At 43.8% G+C, this 23,760-nt stretch overlaps 1 protein-coding gene across 3 annotated transcripts in view; it reads right to left on the bottom strand.

Moving 5' to 3' along the window:
• Positions 1-211: 211 nt before the first annotated feature.
• Positions 212-23,760, bottom strand: part of LOC308172690 (receptor-type tyrosine-protein phosphatase delta) — a gene marked incomplete at both ends in the record, with an annotated part of 140,934 nt that continues 117,385 nt past the window's right edge. For all 3 annotated transcript variants that reach the window (XM_080547622.1, XM_080547624.1, XM_080547623.1), the window contains 9 exons: positions 212-280; positions 4,127-4,262; positions 4,485-4,639; positions 5,582-5,707; positions 6,976-7,102; positions 9,504-9,682; positions 11,171-11,456; positions 19,524-19,678; positions 20,800-20,919. In XM_080547622.1, the coding sequence (XP_080403748.1) occupies positions 212-280; positions 4,127-4,262; positions 4,485-4,639; positions 5,582-5,707; positions 6,976-7,102; positions 9,504-9,682; positions 11,171-11,456; positions 19,524-19,678; positions 20,800-20,919 (1,353 nt within the window). The remainder of the gene's footprint in view (positions 281-4,126; positions 4,263-4,484; positions 4,640-5,581; positions 5,708-6,975; positions 7,103-9,503; positions 9,683-11,170; positions 11,457-19,523; positions 19,679-20,799; positions 20,920-23,760) is intronic.

Consider the following 23,760-nt stretch of genomic DNA (forward strand, 5'->3'; position numbering starts at 1 on the left):
GGAGTTATGGGATAGGGAAATACTTGGTCCTCCTGGAATCATTTTTATTAATTTTTTGACATGTCGTGTCTCACATCCAACACTTAAATTGAGTCGTTAGCTAGGAGTTAAGAAGTACTTTCTCAAGCAGGAAATTATGGCTCAGAAGAGAGGCTCGCTGGGTTGTTTTTTTTCCAAAGGGCCTTCTGCTTTTCCCCTGGGACTGGGTCTTTTACGTTGCATAGTGATCAAAGCTTCCCAGGTATTCCAAGCCAGCTCTGTAACTGAACTGGTATTGATCCTGTTGAGAAAAAAGAAGAAGACTTTAGTCCACATTGTTTTGCAGAAGATTCCTCATCATGGGACTGTAATGTCCATTATTTCCCCCTCTTTCTCTTTTCCTCTGCCATCACTTTCACTTTTTCATTTGCTGCTTGGTAATGAGATAAATCTATTTTAAAAAAACTGACTGCAACACAGAGCAGAAGATTGCTGCTTTCAGCAATTTTAGAGAGGCACTTGTAAGTTTTTGCACACCTTTAATATTGATCTTGCAAACAGGTTACCATCAACATTTCAAAGGATATTTTGTGGTCGGGAAAGTGGAACAGAGTATTTGATCAGAGTCAATTTGGGACTAACAAACTCAGTTTGAAAAGGTAGGAGGCAATACGCCAGCTGACTTGGTCAGGTAACAGCAGATGTAATATCTTAATAAGTGTGTACAGGTTGTGTTGGGAATTGGAATTACAGCTTCTTGAATATAACATATATACAACCTGTGAGGCGGAGACGGAGAGGCAAGGGTACTGTTGCTCTGGTCTTTGTGCGAATTCACCTGTTTTATATTGACGTCAACTCGCCGATGAAATATTAGGAGTGGAGAGAAGGAGAGAGAATACGTAGTCCCCAGTTATTGTCCTTGGGGGACTTTAATAAGAGCAACTTAACTCACTTAAGTCACCAATATTAATATAAACAGTTGACACAAGCTTTTAAACATAATAGCCTGAGCTAGATTACTCTTCCTGCTACAACTGGTGAATTGATGATTCACTTGCTTAGTCACATGTATCGATTGTAAGTCGCTTTTGGAACAAGGCGTCTGCTAAATGCCATTAATGTAAAATGTAAATACTATAAACAGTTAATCAAATGCCGACCAGGGAGGAGAATACTGTGGGTCATTGTTACAGCTCTATCAGCAGAGCTTATCACACAGTTCCCCACGTGGCTCTGGGACTCTCTGGCAAGAAGAGCATCCGCCTTGACCTCAGAGGAGGAGTGGACACTGACGAGCTGGACAGCAACATGGAGGACTGGGAAGAGGAGTGCTGCTCTTATTCATCTGATCTCGGCATTCCCAGGCAGAAACTAGAACGTTCTAAACCCGCTGAGCCGAGATCTAAGAACTGGGGCAAACAACAGAGAAGCAGTGGAGAAGCTGAATGACTCGCTGGCTATCACAGAACGGGACAGGCTGCGATGTCATACACAAGCTACGAGGATAACAACGACAAGCCCCTGGTTCACAGCAAGATTCAAACAGCTTCGTTTGGAGAAAGAGAGGGCTTTTCAGGAGTGGAAACAAAGGACAGGTTCAGACTGGCTGAGTACTCGTTTGGCAAGGAAATTAAGGAGGCCAGACGACAGTACTCTAGGAACAACTAACTAGGGAGCTGGAACTACAACCATTTGCAGCCAATGACTTCCTTGTCAGTCTGGAAAGGCCTTCGGGAGATCACAGACTACAAAACCAAACCCCCCCTCCGCACTCTATGGATGACCTTAGATTCACAAATGACCTGAATGACTTTTAGTGTAGATTCGACAGACAACGGACCAGTCCTGACTCTGACTGACACAACCTGCCCCCTCCACAGTTGTCACACCTCTTCTTCTTCCTAGCCTGGACAGAGAAACGACCCTCCCCCCAACGACATGGACCCTGACAGCCCCTCCTCCACCCTCATCACACCTCTCTCTATCCAGGAGAAAGACGTCAACAAACTGTTAAAGAAACTGAACCCCCGCAAGGCAGCTGGACCAGACGCTGTCTCCCCCTCTACATTGAAGAACTGTGCAGACCAGCTATCTCCAGTGCTCACGGACATCTTCAACACCCCACTGGTTGAATTGCAAGGTACCTACCTGCTTCAAAACATCCACCATCAACCCCGTTCCAGAAAAGCAGAGGATCACAGGCCTACATGACTACAGACCAGTCGCCCTGACCTCTGTGGTCATGAAGACCTTTGAGCGCCTCATGCTGACCAACCATCATCAACCCCTTCCTTGACCCACTGCAGTTCGCCTACAGAGTCAACCGGTCTGTAGACGACGCAGTCGATATGGGACTCCACTTCATCCTCCAGCACCTGGACTCCTCCGGCACCTATGCCAGGATCCCGTTTGCGGACTTCAGCTCCGCATTCAACACCATCATCCCACCAGCTCTTCTCCAGGACAAGCTGTCCCAACTGAGTGTGCCCGAGCCACACCTGTAGGTGGATCACTGACTTCCTGACAGACAGGAGGCAGCGCGTGCGACAACCTGGTTTCCTGGTGCAGCCAGAACAACCTGGAGCTCAATGCTCTAAAAAAACTGTAGAGATGGTAGTGGACTTTCAGGAGGAGCCCAGCCCCAACCTTATCATGTGTGACTCCCCAGTTAGCAGTGTGGAGGCATTCAGATTCCTGGGGACAATAATCTCACACGACCTCGGGTGGGAGGAGAACATCACCTCCACCATCAAGAAAGTCCAAAAGATGGGCGCTTAGGTGGCGTAGCGGGTTAAGCGTTGACCATGGCACTGCAGGGTCCCCGGTTCGATTCCGTCCGGGGACATATCCTGCATGTCATCCCTCCTCTCTCTCTCTCTCACCCATCCTTCCTGTCTAAATCTCTACTGTATCTGTCAATAAAATGAAAAAATATGAGTGGGACTGCCGCACTCAGAAAAAAAAAAAAAGAAGGTCCAAAAGATGATGTGCTTCAGCAGCAGCTGAATAAATTCAATATGCTGCATTGTTTCCTCGCATTCAGAGGTGGGACATCCTTTTTCAAGGAGTGGAAGTACTTACCCACCAACATGCACTAACCCAGCTGATTCTAATTAGCACAGGTATGAGAACCCATTAGTGGCATTAGCTGCTTTAGTGCTTCATGATTACTGTGTTCAATACTTTTTTCCTGTGTCATTCCACTTTATTGCACATAGCTTTTTTATGGTTTGGAATATACTGTATATATAGATTTTCATTCCAAATTCATTCCATTAGTCATTCCAGAGCTATTATCATTGCATTAAGATGGACTCAATTCACTTATTGAGTGATTTGTGGATGACATTTTAGCATTTTAGCTAATTTTAAGAGTGCCATAGCAAAGGGTCTGAATAGATATACATGAGGGATCTCTGTAATGTAATTTACTTCTGTAAATGTAATACATTGACTGATTTTCACATTGTCAATCTGGGGTACTGTGTGTGGATTGATGGCAACTTACTTTAATTTAATCTATTTTAAATTGTGTCAATAACACAACTGTATATGCATATACTATATGGAAGAAGCTGCATTACATGTCATTATTGCTTCAGATTTGTGTTCTGTTTTACTTGTTATCAAGCATAGGTACTTTGATAGTCGTTTTTTAAGTAGGCAATGTACAGCTACACCAATTATGTCCATTAATACATTATATTCAATATGTAAGGTATTTAAAATACAAAAAGTGATATTCTAACGATTCTTAAGTCCTGACTAAACACAACCAGTGAATCATGTTTTGCATGGTGTTGATCTAATTCAATGATTACACTGTTACACTAACCTCAACAAATGGAGCTCTCAGTACCTGTACCTTTGGTAGTAATTATGCTAGTGTTCAATACTTGGTGTGGGGTTGTTGTCTGCCTAAAATGTGATGTTTTAGTTAATGCAGTATGTGGTTTACATGTCAGTTATGTAGTGGCATATCACACTCACGTGATAAAAGTAAAATCAGCGGCTGACATTACCAGTTGAGTATACGTATTAGTGGGTAATTCCATAGGATATATGTTTTTTTAATCCAGACACTCAAAGTATTTTTTTTAAGAAAATGGGTCTACAGAGATCTTGGGTTTGGAGGACGTCTCACCTCTGTCTGCACCATGGCCGGCCTCTGTGTTCGGAGCATTTTCACCGTCTGAAAGATATCCACGACACCCTCGTACCTCATTCGCTCCAAGACAATGCTGAGGGTGATGAAAACTCCGGTCCTACCAACGCCAGCACTGCAAGAACGAGTCAAAAGAAAAGAGTCAAAACTGTGAGAAAAAAACAACAAAACAACAGAACGCTTGTTTCCTCAGCACCACTGTTTCTGTTGCAAGTGGAGTTAAATGTTTTTAAATACCATTTAAGGTTAAAAAGTGTGATCTGATATCTTACTTGTGAACTATCTGATACAGAACTCCATAAGAGGATACACCTTTTTCCTGAATGCAGTTCCTTACCTACAATGGACTGAGATTGGACCGTCTTGACCAAACTGTTCTTTCGTTTTATGCACTTGACCAATGAAATCGATGAAGCCTTCTCCCGACTTTGGCACTCCTTGCTCGGGCCAGTCTGTAAACTGAAACTGCCTTACTGTCCTTGACTGTCCGTCCTGGAAAATAGGGGTATGAAAATACAGAGAGTGCTCACTTTAACAGAACATCGCAAAAAAACATATGGAGCCACTAACCTATAGCCTATTATGTACGATGTGAAGTCAAGACAGCCTATCTAGAGTATTGACAAACAGACCAAGTCAGTTCTACACAAGCTTTTGTGTGCTTTTCAATTGAAGATATCAGTCGTTGTGCAAATCAGAGACCATAAACACAGTCTTTTAGGCGCCAGAGAAAGGGGTTTGTTACTAAAGATATCTGTCATTTCACCTGAATGTATTAATATATGAATACTAAAGACGTTAATTCCTTTGATGTGCCGCGTTCACCGGGCTCTTTCGAAGCCGTCTTTTGAGGGTGTGCATTACTTAAGTGATATTGTATCCCCTTGATAAGGAGAGCAATCCCAGTGAGGACCCAGTGTAGCGTACACTACAAAGAGAAGAAGCCTGGACCATTTATCAGCGTAAGACTTTGATGGAATTAAACCTCCAGCAGCTCACTGCTGCCAGCCTCTTATTTGTTTTTACACCTTGACATGTGTCATAATTCCCTCCAATATATTCAGGAGTTTTGTTTTTTTAAATGCACATACTGTATTTGAAACGCAGCTGAGAAGTTGTGGTAGGGACAACTGCAGCCAAACTACGAGCTTGCCAAACTATACTGTCAACACTGTTAAGTCCCAACCTTAACTATTAACATATCATTCTTCAAAAAACATTGTAGTGAGCGACGGCCAAGTTGTTAACATGAGGCAGAGGAGACACAGTAACTCCAAACTGACTTCAAAGAGGGCCGATTTAACCACTTGAACTAACTCCCATACTGTAAATAATGGATACGATACATTTTGACAAAACCCCCAAAATGGGAACTATTCTTGGGATATCAAATCTATGGATTTCTGTGCAGTTCTAGAGGGGTTGTGGACTCACCCTGGCGTCAGTGACTTTGAACTCTCTCAGGATGTATTGGGGCATGTTGTACTCAGCCATGGGGTCCACCACAAAGTATTGGTATCTGGCCGACCTCTCCGCTGGCCAATACTGGTGGCATTTTTCCTGCAGGGCAGAAAAAAAACAAATAACTCAACCTCGATGAGCCATGCTTTCTTATACGCTATGTTGCATTATACAATGGATAGATCCGGTCCATTGTCTCTATGGGTCAGTTTGCATTCCAGCCGTGCCGATATCCATGATATACGCACGGCTAAATGGAATGTTGACACATCTTTGCGTATTACTCTGCGTTTGTATAATATTACCGTTATCGAAGTTACATTCTTACTGTTGCTTAGCAACCGATAAACAACTGTTCAGCGGATGAATACACTTAACAATAAAACACAGTTCCATTAAAATACATGAATTCAAAGTTTGTCTTGTCTTCCTTTCGTGAAATATTGATAGATACATGTGGTAACCGTTGTAGAAAATCCTCTCCTAAATTCCACGATTGAGATTCAATGTCATTCTTGAGTCTTTTTGTGCTGTATCAACATGTGCATCTCCAGGACCATAGGAGTCATCATAATTAATAACCTTGTCACAGGGCTAACCTTGCGCACAGTGAATATAAGCCTGAAATAACAACAATTCAAACCTGGCCTTCGTCGTAATAAACTATACTAAATAAAGCATATTTTATCTTAGACAATCACACAACCGTAAGGCGTGGCTCAGAAACATGTGATGTGTGAGCGCTGGGGGGGAGGATGTTGTGGGAGATGATTGACGGGAGGTAAACCCAATGGAGTTTTTAGGGTAAACAAAGGCCGAGTTTGACGCGTCGGTCCACCAGAACCTTCCGAGCATTGGGGCGGAAGTGTCTGGGAACAAGATTACCATAGCAATTATGACTGCCCTTTGCATGTCTAACACTAGAACAGCCATGCCTTTTTTACCTACTATAAGAGCCACCTCGGGGGTCAAATGACCATAGTCTTTACAATGGGAAAGCTACTACTTACACACAACGACCACTAGTTGTCCGTCCGTTAAATTAGTCTGCCTCCTACACAGAACAACTGTGAAATAGCTTCATAGCTTCGTGGTAGAACGTACAGTATCTAGGAAAAGTCATGAAAGGAGGGTCCTGAAATTTGATAGAGTGCAAAGATATAACATTTACTATAATATATATTTCTTTACTCACAGGGGTCAACCCCTGTGGGGGGGTCACCCCTCATGGCTGTTCTAGTTTAACTAATACACTGGAAGTAGTTGCAGAAGTAGCTGTGTTTGATTAGCGTGACCACCCGGCCCGTTTCTCTGAGCTCGGTTAACATGGACCACACGGCACAGTGACTAGGAGTTATTGAACATACCCGGCCCATTTCTCTGAGCTTGGTTAACATGACCACAATGGTGGAGTTGTGCTCCCAGAGCATCCTCCAGAAGTCCTCTGTGGTCTCAGCGAGGGGTCCTTGTGTGGCAATGTAGGCTTTCTGTTGCCTGTGGGATCAAACGAATCATAGATGTATCATTAAAATAGGATTCGATTTGATTTATTAGGATCCCCATCGGCTACTTTTCCTGGGGTCAACACAGAACTTAACAAAGGATCAAAAAAAGACATCAACATACACAACAAATACCAAACAAATGTGGGATTAAACAATCATAGATGTATCATTAAAATAGGATTCGATTTGATTTATGAGGATCCCTGTTGACTACTTTTCCTGGGGTCGACACAGAACACAGAACAAAGGAGAGAGAAAAAAGACATCAACATACATAACAAATAACCAACGAATACAAATAAATACGAACAAAAATAAAAGTCGTCAATGCTCACGGCCTCAGTCTTTGGTGAGTGTCAGAAAACATGCACAACAAAGAAAAGAACCGTCTACAGATTCTACACACAACGTTAAATACTCATAAAATAGACTCAAAATGCTCAGCTAGGAGTGCCAGTGGTAACTACACACATATAGTGTGTGTATGGTGTGTGTTTCACTTGTTTTTTTAAACAGATTTTATTCTGGGTTGTTGAGATATGATCTGGTAGGGCGTTCCGTTCAATCATAGCTCTATACATCCTTGCACTTCGTTCAAATTTGTTTTGTTTTTTCGAATTGTGTAGTTACCACTGGTGGCATGTCTGGTGGGGTATGTGTGTGCATCAGAGCTGAGTGTAAGCTGCCGATACAAACAGACAGGACTTTTCAGAACATTAATACAAATGAAAGAAGTGATGCTTTTAATCAATTTTGAGCCAGAAGAGTCGGTCATACATGACGTTTATGTTTGTTCTCATTGTGCACTGCAGGGCAAGCTGATCTGCTCTGTTCTGCACCTGTTGTAGCTTCCCTAGATTTGTTTTAGTGGTGCCTGACCAGACCACCAGGGGCAGTATTCTAACTGTGATAATACCAGGGTCTGTAGTACCTGACCTGGCCACCGGGGGCAGTAATCTAACTGTGATAATACCAGGGTCTGTAGTACCTGACCAGACCACCGGGCAGTACTACAGACCCTGTGATAATACCATGTTCTGTAGTACCTGACCTGGCCACCGGGGGCAGTAATCTAACTGTGATAATACCAGGGTCTGTAGTACCTGACCAGACCACCGGGGGCAGTAATCTAACTGCCATAATACCAGGGTCTGTACTACCTGACCTGGTCACCGGGGGCAGTAATCTAACTGCGATAATACCAGGGTCTGTAGTACCTGACCAAACCACCAGGGGCAGTAATCTAACTGTGATAATACCAGGGTCTCTAGTACCTGACCAGACCACCAGGCAGTAATCTAACTGTGATAATACCATGGTCTGTAGTACCTGACCAGACCACCAGGCAGTAATCTTACTGTGATAATACCAGGGTCTGTAGTACCTGACCAGACCACCGGGCAGTAATCTAACTGTGATAATACCAGGGTCTGTAGTACCTGACCTGGCCACCGGGGGCAGTAATCTAACTGTGATAATACCATGTTCTGTAGTACCTGACCTGGCCACCGGGGGCAGTAATCTAACTGTGATAATACCAGGGTCTGTAGTACCTGACCTGGCCACCGGGGCAGTAATCTAACTGTGATAATACCAGGGTCTGTAGTACCTGACCAGACCACCTGGGGCAGTAATCTAACTGTGATAATACCAGGGTCTGTAGTACCTGACCTGGCCACCGGGGGCAGTAATCTAACTGTCATAATACCAGGGTCTGCGGGACATGTTTCGTTAGATGTGGTGTTAAAAAAGAAGAGCATCTCTTGACTACAGACACAGAATATAGTTACACCAAGAAAGTTTGTTTCCTGTACTTGCTCAATCCGCAGCATTGTTCATTGTCAAACTCATCTGTGGTTTATTTCTTAATGAGTGTTTTGATCCAAACACAATGCTCTTAGTCTTAGATATGTTTAGGACAAGTTTGTTTCTCAGTGATCCAGTTAAATACTATCTGCAGCTCTTTGTTGAGGGCCGAGGTGATTTAACTTAACAGTTGGTGCAGAAATGGAAGTAAGTGAAAATAAAATCACTATGAAAACAATGTCCACTTGAGTGTGTATATATGTGTTATACTGTTGCCTCTGATGTGCTGAATGGTTCTCACAGTAGGTATACACTTTAGTAGTACACACAACTTTAAGTAACAGTTCGACACATTTTATATGTTACGGTACATGTGGGAAAACGGTTCATGTCGGCATTTCTGGGGACATGGCAGCATAAAACGTCGCATTGGTACATGCTGGCATGTCTAACCCTAACCCTAATCCTACCCTTAACCCTAGCACCCTAGCACCTAACCCTAACCCTAGTTTTCCCACATGTACCGTAACATATATAATGTTCAACCACGTTGGGTTCAGAGGTCACTGCTCTCCGGTCCTTACCTGTAACCATCAATGAAACTCGCATTGATGTAGTCGGACCCCTCCACTCCTCGGATGGGCTGAAGACACACTCTCGTGGATTCGTATGGCATGATATTAACAAGGCGGTTCTTGAACTTGTTGCAGGGGAGATTGGCACTGATGAATCGCGACGTGTGGGCTTTAGTGTTGGCTAAACGCTGCAGGGGGATAGATAAGAAGCATCGCTGGTTAGGTGGAGAGGAGGAATGCCACAATTCCAATATTTCCCCAGTGCCTGCCTTGCCTTTGCTTGACATTAAAATAGGGGCTTGTGTAAGATAAAGATGTGAGAGCTATTAATAATCACATGGTATGAAAAACGGGGGAAGGCCTAGAGAGGATTACGGGTCCTTGGCTGCCAAACATTCTGAACGTCGGAAAAAGCCATACTGTTTACTGCTTATACTATAGTCGCATACTTCATGTGAACGTTAAGTATGTAAAGGGGAACCGAGGGGATTACTGCTGCTACTGCTCAGCTCTGCAGATTTTATTTTTTGGGGGGGGATGTTATGATGAAGAGAAATTGGATGTTAGGAGCAGAGGCAAAGTGGACAGGGGTGTGCACAGGCTAATCTAACCTGTTTATGATCTGTTAGCGGTATCATCGTTCATCATTGGCAGGGAGTAGGTGCGTGATAAGCAAAGGAAAAGCTTTACATACAGCAGCACCGCAGGCTGGCTGAGGAGGAGGAGGTGGGGAGAGCCTCACTCATTGTAAAAAAGCAGGGTACATTTCGTAAGCCCCCTCTGGCAACTGTCCTGGTCATGTGGGAAAAACCTGTGTTTGACGTTTGTAATAAAAAAACGAACTCCCTTTTACCAAAGGAGGGGAGCAGGGAAAAGGGGAAACCGAAGGGGGGAATTTAACCGAAGTCCGGTTACAAAAGAAAGGCAATGGGGAGGAAACCACAGGCCCCACGCTGTCTCGCTAGGCTAATGGGAATTGGAAAAGTGTCTGCGAGCACTACTGAGATTGGCCAATCAATGACGCCAGGATGTGAATGTGAGGTGGGCTCGGGGAGGGGTGCAGAAGAGGGGCTTGGGGTTTTACGTGGAACAATATCTAACCAAGCTTTCAGTAAATATGATGAATGAAAAGTGGACGAAATGGTCACATCTTTTTTATTTCTACCATGGCCAGTTCCGTTGCCATGGCCACCCTTTGAAACCATAATGCAGCAAAGAACAGATTGCACTTTGGTGAGCAATAAATCTATCAAATGATCCCTTACAGGGTAGCTTTTAACCTTTAACTGTGTTACCTGCTTGATCATGTTAGCCTGCGCAAATACGACCTATTGGAGCTGATGGCACCATCTATAGTCAGGAAACCAGGAAGTACATTTACATTCCCATGAAATATAATTTTGACATTATGATTCCACAACTCTTCCATACAGCTGCGGTACTTTCTGCCAACCAATACCAATAGCAATACCTTTTTATGTACATTACATGATTGTCAAATAAAAACCTAACTAACCAATCAACCAAACAACCAAACAACCAACCAACTAACTAACTAACTAACTAACTAACCAACTAACCAACTAACTAACTAACTAACTAACTAACCAACCAACCAACTAACCAACTAACCAACCAACTAACCGACTAACGAACCAACCAACTAACCGACTTACCTTGAACTCCAGCTCCATGCCGGTGACGTTCTCTCCGCCCTCTATCTGCGTCAGCTTCTGGATGTAGGCGTAGAGGTTCCTGGCGGGCACTTCGGTGGTGCCGCAGGTGACGGCCTCCTGGAGCGCGTCGTGGATGAAGACGTACTGGTCCTCCGTCTGCACCATGTAGTTCCTCTGGGCGCGCATGAGCGTCACGTGGCCGTAGATGTCCACGCTCTTCTCGTGCTTGATGCGCTCCAGCATGGCGTCAATGACGATGAAGCAGCCGGTGCGGCCCACCCCGGCACTGAGCACCAAACAAGACAGGAGAAAAGAATGAATTATTAATAATAATAATAATAATAATAATACATTAGACTTATATAGCGCTTTTCTAGATACTCAAAGACGCTTTACAAACTGAAAAGATCGAGTAGTAATAATAAAAATACATTTTCATCTCTGAACTAAACCACTTGAAACATGAACAAACAAAGAAACAACTCCCCTGAACATCAATCTAACAATAATATTAATAATCATAATAATAATCATAATCATAATCATAATAATAATCATAATAATACATTACTGTAGACTTATATAGCGCTTTTCTAGACACTCAAAGACGCTTTACAAACTGAAAAGATTGAGTAGTAATAATAAAAATAAACTAAAAATAAATAAAATAAAGTATAGGGGCCTAATTAAGGTAGTGCTGGGGACACATGGGAAGGGGAGGGGGAGAGGGTTAACTGGTGAAGGCGAGCTTGAAGAGGTGGGTTTTAAGGGCCTGTTTAAATGTTGGGAGGGTGTTGGCCTGTCTGATGTGGTTGGGGAGGGCGTTCCGGAGGGACGGGGCTGCGGCTGAAAAGGCCCTATCACCCTGAATGAATGAATGAATGAATGAATGAATGCATCTTTATTTCGAACATGATTTAAAAATAAAAAAACGAATAACTAATAACGAAAAGTACAGGTATCACTGTTCGAAAGGGAGTAGGATGAAGCGTAAGCTTATCATGTCCTTCCCCTATCCGTCACTTCCAAGTGAGAACAATAATACTTAAATTATATAATCCAATTAATTAATACTTAAATTACAGTATCCACTGATAATTTTCCATTCTTAATATTGAAACAACACAAAATAAATAAATAAACATACATTTTCCATTCGTAATACTGAAACAACACAAAATAAATAAATAACAAACATCAGTATCCGCAATGTAATCCAAAAGAAAAAGACAAAGAAAACCACAGCTTAGAATCCAGAAGATTAACATTAGTCACCTTCACTTTCCTCATGGAGAACCAGAACCATCAGAACCAGAACTGTGACTTGGTATTATAGGCTCTTGTATTTTTGATCAGCATGCCTATATAGATTGTATGGCTAATGTGTTTTTGTGCCAGGGAAAAAACAGGATCTACCTAAGTATTTTTGTACTTTTTCAATAAAGTACGATGCCTGAAGAAACTACAGTGTTTGAGTGTGCGGATGCTGTTATTTTGCACTCTATTGATACTCTTCAGTTCCAGTACCTCAGCAAAGTCTGATCACGGAGGAGCGGTGGTATTTTCACTAAGTACTTTTTCGATTTTTTGGGGGGAAAATATTGAGTGGTAACCAGCAAATAATTAGTATCACATTCAGTCCTAATGGAATAAATGCAAGCCATGTTCATAATAACTACTTCTTTTGTTTTTTCTTTGCAAAGTTTGTGCTTTCATCCCCTACCCCAGTGGTTCTCAAACCTCTCCTCGGGGGACCCCCAGCCGCTCCACATATTTGATCTGTTCCACCACCAGCACACCTGATTCAACTAATCAAGCACACATCATAATTGCTTTGTACTCGATTAGCTGAATCAGTTAAGTGCTGGTGGTGGAACAGATCAAACGTGGAGCGGCCTGGGCGGGTCCTCGAGGAGAGGGTTTGAGAACCACTGCCCTCACCCTACCCATTTATCCCCATGTTATGTTCTGTGTATCCTATTGGAGCCGTTTATTCTCCGTTGTGGAGATGAGTGGCGGTTGCGTGGCAGGAGAGGTGCCCTGTCTCAGGGTGAGCGGTGTCTCTCTCACCCTCAGGGCGAGGCCCGGGCCCAGCCCTCTGACAGGCGGGCGCGTCAACGCTGACTGTTTGGCTCTGAGCGTAATCGAATCTGAAGTGAGTGGTGCTGCCGAGCGAATACTCAGCCTGCCGCGAAGGTCTGCGGCATCTCTCTATTGGCACTGGAATCGCAACATCCCCCCCGCCCCCACACACACACACACACCCCCACCTGTGTTCTCCAACCCATCTGAGCTAATCACTGGCTCCGCCGCACCATTTAACCTCTATCTGAAGCCTCAAAAGCCCCCCCCGCCTCCCCCCCCCCCAGTCCAAACATACACGTACGAACCTACGCACCCTTTTTTTTTGGTCTGTGTGCCTTTGAGAAGACATTGAAAGGCAGGCGTCTTCATTAACACTCCCCACCGGCGAATGATCACATCCGAGCTCGAAAATAGAAGACGTGTCTATGGAAATAGAGGGGGAGACGCTCGGCTAATGTTTCTGTATGACCTCCGCCACCGACAGGGCAGATAGAAACACACGTGTTGTTTAAATATATCCACGTGCGAAGATCAAGCGAGGAAAAGTTCAGCTCATTATCCCCCCCCCCCCCCCCTCCCTTACATTACTGTACATTATTTTATGACAGTACAGTTGTTCAACAACACGGCAAGTTCCTCTGCTTCCTTCCCCTCTTAACCTCTACTGTGAAGTTTCTATTTCAAGGACTTCTTCTTTTTTTTATTTAGAGAGTGAGTGAGCCGCATAGCGAAGTGTGAACTCCCATCCAGCCCTGACAGATCATGTCTTCCAAAACCTAAGCATTGACAAGACAGTCTTTCGCGCTTGGCACTCTAAAGTAAATAGGTTATTCAATCCATTAAGCTGACATGCCTACAAGGTGTGAGTCATGCTCCCCTGCCTCCTCTTCCTGATAGAATATTTGTTTTTCATTTTTACTGAAAAAACTCAAGAGACTAAAGTTAGTCCCCCCCGGGGGGCTGGAGTCAGGTTAATGTGCCATGTTGCAGTGGAGCTGCATAGGGAGAGGAATTAAGACACACACAGGAGTCGTTGGACGCTCACGAATCATCGCCTGGGTTGCGTTAAAAAACGGCGCCGAAGATGGGGCTTGATTGATTTGGTAGCTTTGGTACAACGACGGGTAATTACAAGACGTTCATGTGCTTTGCTGGCTCATTGAAAGATCATTGTGTGCTGTGTATCGGTAGTGTATGTGGTAGTGTGTCTGTGTGTGTGTGTGTGAGAGAGAGAGAGAGAGAGGAGGGGTGGTGGGGGGGGGAGGGGGTGTGGGTGTGTGGAAGTGCATGTGTGTGAGTGTGAAATACATGTGTGAAATCATCTCAGCGACGGTTGAGGAGAATGAATCACTTCCAGATCTCTGAGGTCCTCGGTAAAAAAAAACAGGGGAAAACACAGAGGAAAGGCATTACTCCTCTGGAAGCCAGCTGTTTCCAATCTGTAAACCGTTTTACAGTCGAGCCCCAAATGTGGGAGAGTGATGACCTGTGAGAGAGTAAGTGACAGAGTGACAGAGTTGAGCTGAGGGGAGACAAAGCTGGAAGAGGACGAGGCAGCGAAGGACAGGGGTGTGGGGGGGTGGGGGTGTGTGTGTGTGTGGGGCGGTAGACAGGAGGTGACATAGCCAGTTGGCTAGCCTTGTCCGTTATCGGCGCAAGAGAGAGAGAGAGAGAGAAAGAGGGACTGTACTTTTGGCAGTGTGGGGGCCCTGGCAGACTCGGCCTCTGCATCCCCCCCCCCTCCACGCTAACGACCTGACGCTGGGCGGCTCAGACAGCCGGGGCCAGCTGCTCTCTGGACGACAGGAGACATCAGTGTCAGCCTAACGTGTTTGCAAGAGTTTGGTGGGGGATTTGGGAGAATACCGTACATACACACTGTAAAAATACAGCTGCAGATAGTCCCAGAGTAGCAAAAAAAAAAAATCCTAGACAGCTGTAAAACAATTACATATGCCGTTGTTACCGACGTCTATTTCTGGCAGGCGTAAATCTCTGAAGCCCACAATCCCCCCCCCCCCCCCCCCCCCCCCCCCCCCCCCACGCCACCCATTAAGCAAACACTCAAACCAACACACCAGTACTTAGAGCATGGCATGACAGTATGGCAGTATAGAAAGTAATGCCGTTGCATCAGTCGGTCATGAACAAAAGCAGCTTTGCTTTGTGTGGTGTGTGTGTGTGTGTGTGTGTGTGTGTGTGTGTGTGTGTGGGGGGGGGGGGGGTATTAGTGGAGATGTTTACCCTTCACATCGTTCTCTAAATGTCCCCTCCACACTCCTAAAACAAGACACAGGCTAATCCACCGTCATGCTTTTGCGGGAGAGAGTATACCAGGTGTTCTTTCCAGGTGTCCGAGAAGGAATCGGTGACACTCCCTTCAGTGTGCAATGAGGCGATAAGGTCATAAAAACACAGACTTCAGACTTCCTGCAGACGAGACTTGTTTCCTGGATCTCTACCTCCTTTCGCATCCTACGAAACTAACCTCCTTTGCATCGTGCGTATCGATCTACTGCACAGACTAGATCATGTGTTAGACATCTAATAGCCAATCATAACAATGTCCCCAAAATGTTCAACTTAAGTGATACATCTAGAGCACACAAGGAATTAAAATGTATCATAAAACTACAAAAACCACCCCAGATACTCGATAGTACCGTAAGCCATCTTTGTCTGACTAATCAATGTCTCTTGAAGACTGTCCAGAAACGTTCGAACCATTTCCTGTGTGATATTTGACCAAAAGCTTCCCCCCCCGCTTTCGCTTTGAGCGTGAGAGAGAGAGGCCAGCGATCCCGGTGACATTCAATCATGCCAGGTGGACTTCCGCTGTGCACCCAGAACGCCTGAATAGCCCAATTTTCAATAGGACACAACAGTCAGTGACCTACAGGTTACTGAAAGCAGCGTGGAACTGGGATGTGATGAACTGTAACTATAGTTTATTACTCCGCTGGGGGGGGGGTGGGGGATACTTTCACAATGAAACGTCGTCCCCCTAAGAAAATATGACCTCATCTAGTGGAGAGAGAGAGAGCTCTGCAGTGGGAACATGATGAATGCATGTTTAATAACATCCTTTTTCAGGGCGTCCCGGTCGGGAATGTTGGCTGACGTCCACAGGCTGGGGTTTGGGAGGGTTTTTGCATGTGCAACATCAACTATTCTGTCGAAACATGGGGATGGTTTACTTTCATCCTATGTTGTAATTACTCTGAAGCCTTGTCGGAAAAGTTGGAAATGTTTGGAAAACGGAAACCTTCTTGGCTACGACAACTGAAGTCATCTCGTTCTCTCACGGTCGTTCTGAAGTATGATCAGAAAGCTCAAACCGCGATATGACGATATTTCACAACAGAATAAAGTATAATTCTAAAACGCTGTAATTGCAAGCAGGCTACCGTAAACAAGAGCCTCTGCCACTTTAAGAACTGGAAAACAGTTTAGGGCCATGTAACAAACAGTTAACGTCAACCACTTATCCCACTCGTCACCTATGATTGTCACATTAGTTTTTTTTTACGAGACATGCAATCTATCGTAACTTTAAGCCGGGTATCTATATATTGAGTGTGACAGAAATATGACTCGTGACGGGACGGTCTCAAGTGGGTAGCAGATAGGGACAAGGACAGCGGCCGTGGCTACGTGTGACAGGAATGTCATATGTTGACGCTCTTCCACTGTCATGATTCTTAATGTGCACTCTTGAAGCCTCTGTAAATTGGGATCTCTGTCTCTGCCCGTGACAACTAAGCAGCTAAATCAATACCCCTTGAGACTCGGTCCACTTTGGTCCGATCAAGCCAAATTAATTCTCCTTCCCCGAACTCCAGGGCCATTACAGACGGAATGATTTTGAGAATGTCGAGTGTGTGCGTTTGCGTGCATGTGAGAGTCTCTATAAAACATTTAACTTTCAAAAATAAATACAGAGACTGATTATACTGTATGAATACAATATAAATAGTATATATGTGTGTGTGTGTGTGTGTGTGTGTGTGTGTGTGTGTGTGTGTGTGTGTGTGTGTGCGTGTATATAATGTATATGTGTGAGGTATAAAATGAAAATATTGAGCTTTGGATATCTTCTGTCGAATAACTTTAAACCTGAACAAACCGTGGCCATATCCCCTCTGATTCGGTTCTCGAATCCAGTCGAGTGCTGGGTCTCTTTTCAACGTAACATGGAAAACGGTCTTGTTTTAGTCCTTTCCACATTTCTATGAACAGTTGCCTGACTAGCTAATTAATAAAACGCCCAGGGGATTGTAGACTGCGGTTAATTATGGCACCACAAAAACACATTTTTTTCATTAACACTCTTTTGTTTACACTCGCGGATGTTCCTTTATGAAACTAGGCCCAATCAACAGCCTCAGCAAGACTGAGGCAATGTTGGACTGGCTATCTTACTAACTTGACATGCTCACCCGCAAAATCTGAGTTAACCTTCAATGCAGAGAAAATGGAAAAATATATTTTTTTTAACTAAAATTGTGGTTTGACAATACCGGGGATACGAGGGAGTGCTTCCACACGGATTTGCAGCTTGGCAGTCCCTTTATCTGATGCAGGGCGAGGAATTAAAACTTCCCCATCTGCAGAGTGACATTAATTCCCTACATTTCTGCTTCGCTCTAAAAAATTCCGGATTTTTCAATTTTAAACTGATTCTGCTACTAGCGCTAATTAACTCTGGCATGTGGTTATTTTAATTCTTTTGGTAATCCCTCGTTTTTTTTTATCGACCCAAGTTTGTATCTTGTAGTCCGGTCTCAATCTCCTGTTCCTCCTCCGTTTTCTCTCTCTCTCTCTCTCTTTCTCTGACTTTCCAGGATGCAGACTGGCAGGCGGGTTTGTGTGTCGACTGTCTTTGCTCTCTCTCTTTCTCTCTCTCTCTCTCTCTCTCTCTCTCTCACCCTCTCTGCCTGTCTCTCTCTGTCTGTCTCTCTCTCTCTGTCTGACTCTCTCTCTACTTCTCTGTCTCTCTCTCCCTCTCTGTCTGTCTCTCTCTCTGTCTCTCTCTCTCCCTCTGTCTCTCTTTCTCTCTCTGTCTGTCTCTCTCTCTCTCTCTCTGTCTGTCTCTCTCTCTCTCTCTCTGTCTCTCTCTGGAGTTTGACTGTTCATGTCATTGTGGAGGATTGTGAAGTTAGAGTTTTATTTATTTCAGATGCAATAACCCCTCCGAGGATGAGCTGAGGATTGTTGGGGCCGCTGATGTTAGCAGGGGGAGGACATGTTTGTGTTTGGGAGAGATGTTTTGCCGAGGGCACTGACACTGGTAATCCTCCCGTTCTGTTCTGGTGAATACCTCCAGATCGGAAACAAAATAAATAAGATCCACAAAATGCTGGTAGGATGATTTCCTGAGTGTGCTACAGTCAGCTTGTGTCTTCTAGTCGTTCTTATTCACTCTGTCCCTCGCCTGTGTCTCCCCTTTTGCTTGTTTCACTCTGAATATAAACTCCTCAAAAAAGGTTTGGAAACGTTATTTCGGTCGATTATTCCTCCCCTTTAATAATACCAATTGGTATTGTTTTTTATATCGTTGGAAAGCCTGATTAGTCACCTTTACAACGAGGTACAACTTGTAAGGATCGTGCATTCGTGGAAGGAGCAACACAGCTAAACGTGTGGGTAGAGGCCCCCCCAAAATTGCCAAAATAGTTCAAACTACATCACTTGATTTAGCCAAGGCACAACACCCGTGTCAAAAATGTCATTGTTGTGCATTGGCTAAATCAAGTGATGTAGTTTGAACCCTTCACACCACTGCATTCACTCGTCTGCTTTATGCCTGAATAAGGTCTATGACCGAAAGCTCGCAATAAACAATGTTTTTTTTGCACAGTGTTTGAGTGTGCGGATGCTGTTATTTTGCACTCTATTGATACTCTTCAGTTCCAGCACCTCAGCAAAGTCTGATCACGGATCAGCGGTGGTATTTTCACTATAAGTATCAGTATTACAGTACGTACTAGAAAGAGTCAGGGACAGCAAAAGTGTTTATTTTTGATGCAACATAGTGATAGATTCCCTGGTGAGGAGTACTACAGAAGATAATGTATAATGTCTCTCTCTCTCTTAGACACAAATGCTAATGTGAGAAAAAAGTTCTGAAATGTTATTTCGGTCGATTATTCCTCCCCTTTCATAATACCAACTGGTATTGTTTTTTATATCGTTGGAAAGCCTGGGATAAATATATTGGGATAAATATTTCGGAAAGTCGGCTGTACATTCTCGTAGCATCGCTCACCTGCAGTGCACCACCATGGGCCCGGCGTCCGAGGGGTTACAGGCCTTGACCCGTCTGAGGAAGGCGAGGAACGGGGTGGGGTGCTCCGGCACCCCGTGGTCCGGCCACGCCGTGAACTGGAACTGCCTCACCTCTCGCTTTTCACTGGAGCCGTTCTGTACGGGGTGGGTGGGTGGAGACAAACAGGGTGACGTTGTGAGGACATTTGTGACTGCTGCTGGTGTTTCTGGACACCTCTCGGAAATGAGAAAGACGTCAAATTCGTCTTGAAAGTATTATATTTTTTTTTTCAGATTTTCGTTTTTTTAGCTAACATTCAACGCGAAGATGTGAAGTACCCACTCGTTATTTTTCCGAACAGTTTTACGTTCATTAAATAAGTGTCATCTATAACACAATGACTTCGTTTCTTGTTGTTTGATGGGGATTCATTATCTCTGATGGGGATTTTCTGTGCTTAGTGATTTCCGGTGTAGCAACTTTCAAATACTCATGTCGTCTTCAATTTGTTTCCGATTTCAATGTATGATGCATCATTTGAAAGCTTACAATCTGTAGTTTAAGCACATGTAAAAAACAGAAAAATGACTTCGCCTACAGGTAGCCCTTTTCATTGTCACATTTGGTTTCGCTTAAAAGGGCATGCGACCTTGCAACTACTCTTTAGCTACTTGCGGGGGGGGGGAGGCCACGTGCTAGGCTGTCTTCATCTCCCCCCCCAAACAGTCAGCACAGGGTTCTCACCAGCCTGTCTCAGTCAAAGATGATCCTCACATCCCACTAATGTCAGGGTTAGAAGACTTTAACACTAGAACAGCCGTGCCTATTTTACCTACTATAAGAGCCGAACGCCCTCAGGGGTCAAACCATAGTCTTTACAATGGGAAGTTGCTAGTTGGCGTGCAAGTACATTAGCCTAACTCCTATACAGAAAAACTGCAAAATAGCTTTATACTAGATTATCCTGATGTGATTTTGAAAATGTCAGGATAATGGGTGGTAGAACGCACATATCTAGGAAACGTCATGAAAGGAGGGTCCTGAAATTTGATCTGAGTGCAAAGATATAACATTTTTCTTTACTCAAATGACCCCTCGTGGCTGTTCTAGTGCTAAAGATACAGCCCAGGGGGTTCAATAAATGTATACATTATCAACCCAACCCGAATGATTAACCCCCTAACCCCCTTATTCACTTGTGTAATGTAGATCTGAAAGGATTCAATAGGTGTAAAGCGATATGGGGGGAAAAAATAACATTCAAAAACACACTTACTTTATAAAGTGCAAAGGTCCTGACGCAGTACGTGGCCAGCTCCACCGTGTCCAACAGCGTCACCTGGATGAGGCCGTAGGTCTCGGTCCCTCTAGTCGGCCAGTACTGGTCACATTTTACCTGCGACAGAACCCACGATGAGACTAAGTTAGGATCGGCCATCATGCAGAACTTCTGAAATCCTCCACCTGTCTAAATCCGATACACCGTCCAGCATCATTTTACCTTCTTCTTTTAAAAAAAAATATTTTCTGAGTGGGGCAGTCCCACTCATGTTTTTTCTTTTTATATTGCGATAGAGACAGTAGAGATTTGACAGGAAGGATGGGAGAGAGAGAGAGAGAGAGAAGGGATGACATGCAGGATATGTCCGTGACCGGAATCGAAACCGGGAAACCCGGCGGTTACGCGGTCGACGCTTAGTGCGTTACGCCACCAAGCACCCCCCCCGATCAGTTTACCTTCGGACTTTCTGTGTCATAAGATAATTCCGCGACGATGAATCCAAATACACATCGTCGGCACGTGTTTCGCCAACTTCATAAGCAAAAGCCAATAACAAAGGCAAATAAGGGATGGAGGCTGCCAAGATTTGTCCCATTCTGCTGACGGGTGTGATTTCACAATTAAGGGAACCAGGCTAAGACATTCCACTGGAGCAGACAGTGCTATTTATTAGGCTGACAGGCTCTATAATTACAATCGTAACCACAGTTTTCCAATCACATTACAGGCCCAGGTTTATTATGATTATACAGCTGTGTTGCCCAGTCAACGGCCAATAAACCACTGTTCCATTACTGTTCCATTACAGGATTATTGTGTGGATGCCAAAAGGAAGCACTGTTAACGTTAAGAGGAAATAACTGTTCATATGCAGATGCCTTACCTCATATTACCCTATATATATATAGTAATACTTGTATTTATTTTTTATTGCCATGCCTTTTAGTTGAACAACTAATCACTGGTTCTGATCTTCATCATAGTCTCCCACCCCCATTGCTCTACACACCAAATCAAAACAAAACACTTTCACTTTAAACCCCCCCCCCCCTCTCCACCCTTTCTGAAGGACAAAAAGGTGTATGGTGCGTCGATGGTGGAGGCAAACCCCGTTGCCTGTGAACTGTGCTGAGTTCCTCCAGAAAACTTAGACCCAGAGCGTCTAAAGTGCGGGAATACAGAAACCTAATAAAATGGCATAACATACAAGTACAGCTGCTATGCACGTCACGAGCACTCGAAATAGAACCCCAAGCCGCATTTTTGTAATAGCTATGCAACGCAGCCTTGTCCGGTGGTTTCACTCTCCCAACTGATGATCAGTCTAAATCTTTCATCATTTAGCTGGGTATTGATACAATTCATGTCATGATAAACGGTTTGCCATATTAAAAGAAACGCAAAAACTGTGGACTGATGTGTTCTATTAATATACGTTAAAGTACAATAAAACACATTGATAACAAGAAGGAAGACAATAGGTAGTTTCAATATAAAATATAGTTTGTGACCACTAAACGACGGCATTTCAACTACCCACACTTGAATGCGTTTGGTATCTATATCAATATCATTGCATTCAAAAGCATGTTTTTCTGTGTAAATTAATCACTTAGACTAATCGATTAATCAATCAAATAATCTACAACAAAATAATTGTTAGTTGCAGCCCTAAACCTGTTTCAGCCTTTAGTGGCAAGTGACATGTAAAGAGTGTTGGTCCATGTGCCAAGTGACTTTCATTCTCATTCTCTTAATCATCAATCCAGCCCCAGCTTAAAACAGAGCTGGCTCAACTAAGACGCCATGCTGCTAATACATAATAGAAAAATAAACGTGTGTTGTGACAAAGAAAGGAATGAGTGACATCCGTGGGCAACATAACACGAGATGGCTTGCCTTGGAGAAGAAATATGAAGGCATCTGAAGGAATACAGCAAACAACACACAACGCACAAAGAAATAAATAGGAGAAACAGAGAATAGAGGATGGGGAGGTCAAGGAAAAACGTTAAAGCAGATATTTGCATTATAGAAGCAGACGGATAAAGTCATGAGCAGTGTTGGGCAGTAACGAGTTAGTAAGTAATATATTACTGTAATATTATTACTTTACCCAGTAACGAGTAATATAACAAGACTACTCTGCGAAAAAGTAATATTATACCTCGTTACTCCGCCAAATAAGGGCCTCGTTACCCGTTACAATGGCTGTTAAACGTATAATTCATGTATAGTACCGGGGTTGTTGCGTGCAAAGATAGAACAGATATACAAGCTATCAGCACACTGCGCTGAGGTGCATAGTAGCTTATAGATCTGTTCCTTTTAGAACGTGCCGCAGCCTGCACACATTTATGACGTAGCCTAGTGTGTTGACAACTGACAGCGTGGCGGCGTTTCTCAAAACAAATCAAACCATGGCGGATGATGATGAACAGCGTACATTTACTTTCCACGGCTGGAAGTATCGACACTATTTTGACTTTGTGTCTGTCAAGGATGACAAAAATATTAATCTCCGTTGCAAACTTTGTGCGGGAAGAAAAATACTGTCTTGCGCGAAAAATACTACATCCAACCTGTGGAAGCACCTGGAAAAGGCCCACGACAAAGTTAAACTGGTTGCGAAAGCCCCTGCCGATAACACGGAGGCCACGCCAGCAAAACAACAGAAACTGGATTTCAAGAAAGATACCGCATTTAGTGGAGACGATCTGAAAAACCTTGTCGCTGAGTATGTAGTAGAGGAGATGTTACCGTTATCCACAGTCGACTCGCCCTCGTTTAGAAAGATCATACGAAAAAAACCTGTGAGATCCGGTGTTGAGCTGCCACAGAGAAAATCGTTTTTTGCTTTATTTTGTATTTTATATAGGCTACAGTAGGCCCTACAGACTGCCACACTGTGAATCCTAAAGTTTAAAACATCAGAGTGTATTTTATATAGGCTAC

Source organism: Nansenia antarctica, assembly GCF_963989245.1.
Source record: "Nansenia antarctica genome assembly, chromosome: 17".
Classification (NCBI taxonomy): Eukaryota; Metazoa; Chordata; class Actinopteri; order Argentiniformes; family Microstomatidae; genus Nansenia; species Nansenia antarctica.